General features: G+C 44.5%; 1 protein-coding gene across 1 annotated transcript in view; it reads right to left on the bottom strand.

Annotated features, from left to right (window-relative positions):
- Positions 1 to 1,331: 1,331 nt before the first annotated feature.
- The window catches only part of MRPL53 (mitochondrial ribosomal protein L53), a 90,476-nt gene continuing 84,513 nt past the window's right edge, over positions 1,332 to 7,294 (bottom strand). The window contains exon 3 of the mRNA XM_044295228.1: positions 1,332 to 1,557. Coding sequence (XP_044151163.1) covers positions 1,439 to 1,557 — 119 coding nt within the window. The 3' untranslated portion in view covers positions 1,332 to 1,438. The remainder of the gene's footprint in view (positions 1,558 to 7,294) is intronic.

Here is a 7,294-nt window from a genome sequence, read left to right as displayed (position 1 = left end):
ATGCGGAAATTGAAGGTTTGCCATTTGCTTGTAGTCCCCGTTTTCTCCTACCTGCCAGGGTGGCGCTAGACAGCAAGAACATTGTTTGTGAGATTTTTGTAGACAGTGGAGCAGCTGTCAATCTCATTGAAAATCAATTTGCAACAATGCATGGATTCCAGGTATGCACTTTGGAAAAGGATATACCTGTTTTTGCTATTGATTCCGCTCCACTTTCTCAAAGATCATTAAAGGGCATAGTTCACAATATCCGTTTGACTGTGGGTGACGCTCATGTTGAGGATATGTCATGTTTCGTCTTAAGCGGATTACCTACTCCTCTAGTGTTGGGGCAACCCTGGCTCACTAAACATAACCCCACCATTGATAGGCAAGCAAGGCAAATAAATGGTTGGAGTGAGGTTTGCAGAGAGAATTGCCTCACGGCGTCTCTTTCAGAGATTTCTACCAAGACAGTGCCATCTTTTCTCTCTGAATTTTTGGATGTGTTTTCCGAGAGTGGTGTCCAGGAGTTGCCCCCTCACCGGAAATACGACTGCTTTATTAATCTCATCCCAGGCGCCAAGCTGCCAAAATCACGACTATACAATCTCTCCCAACCTGAAAGAGTCTCTATTCGTACTTCTATCTCTGAGAGCCTGAGAAAGGGACACATCCGACCCTCGAAGTCACCTGTTGCCGCTGGGTTTTTTTTGTTAAGAAAAAAGATGCTTCTTTAAGACCTTGTCTGGATTTCAGGGAGCTGAACCGTATCACGATTCGTGACCCATATCCGCTTCCTCTGATCCTGGACCTGTTTAACCAGATTGTTGGGGTGGTTTATAATGTCACAGATGAAGTTGCAGATAGCTGGAACTTATAAACAAACGACCGACTGGCTTGATCCCAAACTAAGGAGCATATAGGTGAGCCCTATAAAACCCTAAGAGCTCTCCCTGACTGCTATGCACATGCAAGGGTCTCAATGGTAGACAATTGAATGCCCACGTACCTAAGACTGTGTGACACCTGAAAACCCTATAATAGTAAGGGGACACGACCACCGGCTCCCTGCACTTAATACGGACGGAGTCAGGGTTACCTAGAATGGCGCAATTCGCCATTTTTAGTCACCTTGTCCCCCAGAAGATGTCACTGGATGTGGCGACTAAAAAATGAAATTTTTTAGTTTAGGAGCCAATGGCTCCTGGTCATTTTTTTTTTTTGTCTGGAGCACTATATATCATATACACATTTTTATTTCCTTAATTTTTATATATATATTTTTTTTTTAGATAAAGAAAATACAATTTACAGGTATCGAACATTTTTTTTTTTTAAGTGTCCTAGTATCCCAGATGCTGGACGGAGACTTATGAAAGATAGATTTCACAAAATAAGAGGAATGGTCCCTTAGGCTTGTTCTTGCATATCCCGAGGACAGAAGAGGCGCTCCTGTTTATTTCTTGGCGCTGTCTTTGACCTGCTGGTCTTTAGAAGAGCAGATGGAGTTTAGTTTCAATAACATCTCCTTAGCGCTTACATTCTGAGATTTATAGATGAGCCGTTCACCATCACCTGCAAACAGAAGGAACAGCGGTAAGTACAGACCTGCAGTGGTTGTAGTACAAGGTTTTTACAATAAGACCATTCCTACAGGAACATCTACATCTAAAGGGAATCTGTCACCATGAAATCTGCAGGCCCCATCTTACAGAGCTATCTATGTATACACACTTAGGGCTCACGCAGTCCGTGTGTCTGGCCGAGCTCCTGGGCCGACCGCAGCTCTCCTGACCCAAACCATACTGTTTTATGATGCAGTCAGTTCACATCTGATCGCAGATCTTTCGTACATAAACTCACAGTCCAGTACAAGAGAGACGCAATCAGATACAACAGGGATCAGCAACCTCCGGCACTCCAGCCGTTCCAGAATCCTCCTTTCACTTTTATGAGACTTACAAGGACCGCTGAGTAAGTAAGCATCCTGGGAGTTGTAGTTTCACAGCAGCTGAAGTCCCGAAGGTTGCTAATCTCTGAGATACAAACTATCATAAATGACTGATACAGTACGTGGACCTCATGCCTACAGATACCATCAATGTTGCATCCGCAGTTTTTGCAGACTCATTGACTTCAAAATATGTCCATTCTGTAAAAAGATAAAAATATGTCAGCGATATATAGACCACAGACCTTCTGAAATAAATATCTCCGCCCCAAAAGGGGTCGGCTATATTAGTCAGTCCCATAGATACTGAATGGAAAATTGGCATGCATGGACAATGGTGGACAAAAGACCCACGTTCTTGTGATCGGCAGGCGTCCTAGCAAACAGACATTTATCACTCATCTTCCAGATAGATAACAAGTGGGAAAGCCACTTTAATCGTTTCTCCATATGGCTCTAAGAATGTAGCCTCACTATTAAAGGGGTGATCCAGCTGTAGCAAATCATCTTCAGGACAAGGGGGTATTACATCAGTGTGCGTCACCACCCATCACAACAATGGCAATGGAAAGACAGGTGGAGCATGCTCATTCATCTCCATAGGACTGACTGAAACTGACCAGTGAAGCAAATTGGAGGCAGTCTTCACCCATGGCAGATTTTGTTACAGAAAATGTTTGCTGCTGAAAATCAGTTCTATTCACATGAGTGGAGCTTGTGGAAACCCATGTGTTTGCTGCCGAAAAAAAAACTGCAGATAACTGGAACTCATTTTCACTTGCTGGAGTTCCTGCATCAATATAGGCCATGTGTGAAGGCACCTATATTGTTAAAGGGGTCAAATTGAACATGGTGTCTGAGCTGCAGGCAGCATGTTATAGAGCAGGAGGAGCAGAGCAGATTGATATGTAGTTTTGTGGGGAAAATTCTGTAAACTTTATTCATTTAAATTCCTGCTCATTCTGGGCTTTGAAGTCAAGGAGGCGGTCCCATCAGAGAATGCCGTCAAGGAGGCGGTCCCATCAGTGACTGCCGTCAAGGAGGCGGTCCCATCAGTGACTGCCGTCAAGGAGGCGGTCCCATCAGTGACTGCCGTCAAGGAGGCGGTCCCATCAGTGACTGCCGTCAAGGAGGCGGTCCCATCAGTGACTGCCGTCAAGGAGGCGGTCCCATCAGTGACTGCCGTCAAGGAGGCGGTCCCATCAGTGACTGCCGTCAAGGAGGCGGTCCCATCAGTGACTGCCGTCAAGGAGGCGGTCCCATCAGTGACTGCCGTCAAGGAGGTGGTCCCATCAGTGACTGCCGTCAAGGAGGCGGTCCCATCAGTTACTGACGTCAATCCCTCTATAACTGTGTATACAGAGATTGACGTCAGTCACTGATAGGACCGCCTCCTTGACGTCAGTCACTGATAGGACCGCCTCCTTGACGTCAGTCACTGATAGGACCGCCTCCTTGACGTCAGTCACTGATAGGACCGCCTCCTTGTTGTCAGTCACTGATAGGACCGCCTCCTTGATGTCAGTCACTGATGTCAGGACTCGTTACAACCGAGGTATGCAGCAAAGCATTTGTGAAGCCACAACATGCACAACCTTGAGGCGGATGGGCTACAACAGCAGAAGACCCCACCGGGTACCACTCATCTCCACTACAAATAGGAAAGAGGCTACAATTTGCACGAGCTCAACAAAATTGGACTGTTGAAGAGTGGAAAAATGTTGCCTTGTCTGACGAGTCTCGATTTCTGTTGAGACATTCAAATGGTAGAGTCCGAATTTGGCGTAAACAGAATGAGAACATGTATCCATCATGCCTTGTTACCACTGTGCAGGCTGGTGGTGTAATGGTGTGGGGGATGTTTTCTGGGCACACTTTAGGCCCCTTAGTGCCAATTGGCCACGGGCTACATGAGCATTGTTTCTGACCATGTCCATCCCTTCATGACCACCATGTACCCATCCTCTGATGGCTACTTCCAGCAGGGTAATGCACCATGTCACAAAGCTCGAATCATTTCAAATTGGTTTCTTGAACATGACAATGAGTTCACTGTACTAAAATGGTCCCCACAGTCACCAGATCTCAACCCAATAGAGCATCTTTGGGATGTGGTGGAACGGGAGCTTCGTGCCCTGGATGTGCATCCCTCAAATCTCCATCAACTGCAAGATGCTATCCTATCAATATGGGCCAACATTTCTAAAGAATGCCATCAGCACCTTGTTGAATCAATGCCACGTAGAATTAAGGCAGTTCTGAAGGCAAAAGGGGGTCCAACACCATATAAGTATGGTGTTCCTAATAACTCTTTAGGCGAGTGTATGTGTATATATATATATATATATATATATATATATATATATATATACACACACACACACACACACACAGTACAGACCAAAAGTTTGGACACACCTTCTCAAAGAGTTTTCTTTATTTTCATGACTATGAAAATTGTAGATTCACACTGAAGGCATCAAAACTATGAATTAACACATGTGGAATTATATACATAACAAAAAAGTGTGAAACAACTGAAAATATGTCATATTCTAGGTTCTTCAAAGTAGCCACCTTTTGCTTTGATTACTGCTTTGCACACTCTTGATGAGCTTCAAGAGCTAGTCACCTGAAATGGTTTTCACTTCACAGGTGTGCCCTGTCAGGTTTAATAAGTGGGATTTCTTGCCTTATAAATGGGGTTGGGACCATCAGTTGCGTTGTGGAGAAGTCAGGTGGATACACAGCTGATAGTCCTACTGAATAGACTGTTAGAATTTGTATTATGGCAAGAAAAAAGCAGCCAAGTAAAGAAAAACGAGTGGCCATCATTACTTTAAGAAATGAAGGTCAGTCAGTCCGAAAAATTGGGAAAACTTTGAAAGTGTCCCCAAATGCAGTCACAAAAACCATCAAGCGCTACAAAGAAACTGGCTCACATGCGGACCTCCCCAGGAAAGGAAGACCAAGAGTCACCTCTGCTGCGGAGGATAAGTTCATCCGAGTCACCAGCCTCAGAAATCGCAGGTTAACAGCAGCTCAGATTAGAGACCAGGTCAATGCCACACAGAGTTCTAGCAACAGACACATCTCTAGAACAACTGTTAAGAGGAGACTGTGTGAATCAGGCCTTCATGGTAGAATATCTGCTAGGAAACCACTGCTAAGGACAGGCAACAAGCAGAAGAGACTTGTTTGGGCTAAAGAACACAAGGAATGGACATTAGACCAGTGGAAATCTGTGCTTTGGTCTGATGAGTCCAAATTTGAGATCTTTGGTTCCAACCACCGTGTCTTTGTGCGACGCAGAAAAGGTGAACGGATGGACTCTACATGCCTGGTTCCCACCGTGAAGCATGGAGGAGGAGGTGTGATGGTGTGGGGGTGCTTTGCTTGTGACACTGTTGGGGATTTATTCAAAATTGAAGGCATACTGAACCAGCATGGCTACCACAGCATCTTGCAGCGGCATGCTATTCCATCCGGTTTGCGTTTAGTTGGACCATCATTTATTTTTCAACAGGACAATGACCCCAAACACACCTCCAGGCTGTGTAAGGGCTATTTGACCATAAAGGAGAGTGATGGGGTGCTGCGCCAGATGACCTGGCCTCCAGTCACCGGACCTGAACCCAATCAAGATGGTTTGGGGTGAGCTGGACCGCAGAGTGAAGGCAAAAGGGCCAACAAGTGCTAAGGATCTCTGGGAACTCCTTCAAGACTGTTAGAAGACCATTTCAGGTGGCTACCTCTTGAAGCGCATCAAGAGAATGCCAAGAGTGTGCAAAGCAGTAATCAAAGCAAAAGGTGGCTACTTTGAAGAACCTAGAATATGACATTTTCAGTTGTTTCACACTTTTTTGTTATGTATATAATTCCACATGTGTTAATTCATAGTTTTGATGCCTTCAGTGTGAATCTACAATTTTCATAGTCATGAAAATAAAGTAAACTCTTTGAATGAGAAAAGGTGTGTCCAAACTTTTGGTCTATATATATATATATATATATATATATATATATATATATATATATATATATATATATATATATATATAATGGCAGCACCAATTCACAACGTAAATAACAGGTGCTGTGTCCAAGGGTGTCACTGCTTACCCACAAAATGTAGACGAAAACGGACAGCACTTCCAGTAGAAAAAGTGGTAGTTTTAGTTTTATTTGGCCACAGTGGGGCGACGTTTCGCCTCAAAACACAGAGCATTTCTCAAGCAACAAACATAAGTGTAACACAAGGTATAAATTGATATACATGATTAGGAGGTGGAGCAATCAATATAATGCATACAATGTGTGAAAAGAATAAATAGCGAATATAAAGTGATATAACATGATACAGTGTATAGCAACAGTAGTACAGTACATTATACATAAATTACAAGGAATTCATAATACAGTGAAACCAGTACATAAATCCAATAAGTGGCACCAATTTAAAATCAGCTGCAATACATGAGCATAATTACCGTATTTTTCGCTTTATAAGACGCACCTAGGTTTTTGAGGAGGAAAATAAGAGAAAAATATTTTCAACCAAAGGTGTGCTTTTGGTGGGGTTTGAACTATTGGTGGTCTGTGGATGACACACTTATGGGGGGGGGGGGCATCTGTGGATGACACACTTATGGGGGGGGGGATCTGTGGATGACACACTTATGGGGGGGGGGATCTGTGGATGACACACTTATGGGGGGGGATCTGTGGATGACACACTTATGGGGGGGGGGGATCTGTGGATGACACACTTATGGGGGGGATCTGTGGATGACACACTTATGGGGGGGGATCTGTGGATGACACACTTATGGGGGGGGGATCTGTGGATGACACTTATGGGGGGGGATCTGTGGATGACACTTATGGGGGGGGATCTGTGGATGACACTTATGGGGGGGGATCTGTGGATGAGACACTTATGGGGGGGGGAATCTGTGGATGACACTTATGGGGGGGGGAATCTGTGGATGACACTTATGGGGGGGGGGATCTGTGGATGACACTTATGGGGGGGGGGGATCTGTGGATGACACTTATGGGGGGGGGATCTGTGGATGACACTTATGGGGGGGGGGATCTGTGGATGACACTTATGGGGGGGGGATCTGTGGATGACACTTATGTGATTATAATACCCATCATCCTAAAGAATACACTGATGTACTGTACATTGGTGTATTCTCAAGGATGAGGGGAGTTAGTCAGATTAAATATAAACTGTATCCAGGGACTGTTCTGTAATTGGCATGTGTTAATATTAAATATGACTATAACCCCCCTCATCCATAAGAATCCACCCATATACTGCAGTACATGGGTGGATTCCTATGGCTGAGGGGG

The sequence above is a fragment of the Bufo gargarizans genome, chromosome 5 (genome assembly GCF_014858855.1).
Source record: "Bufo gargarizans isolate SCDJY-AF-19 chromosome 5, ASM1485885v1, whole genome shotgun sequence".
NCBI lineage: Eukaryota > Metazoa > Chordata > Amphibia > Anura > Bufonidae > Bufo > Bufo gargarizans.
Note: the sequence above shows the minus strand (reverse complement) of the source record. Positions and strands in the feature narration are given on the sequence as shown.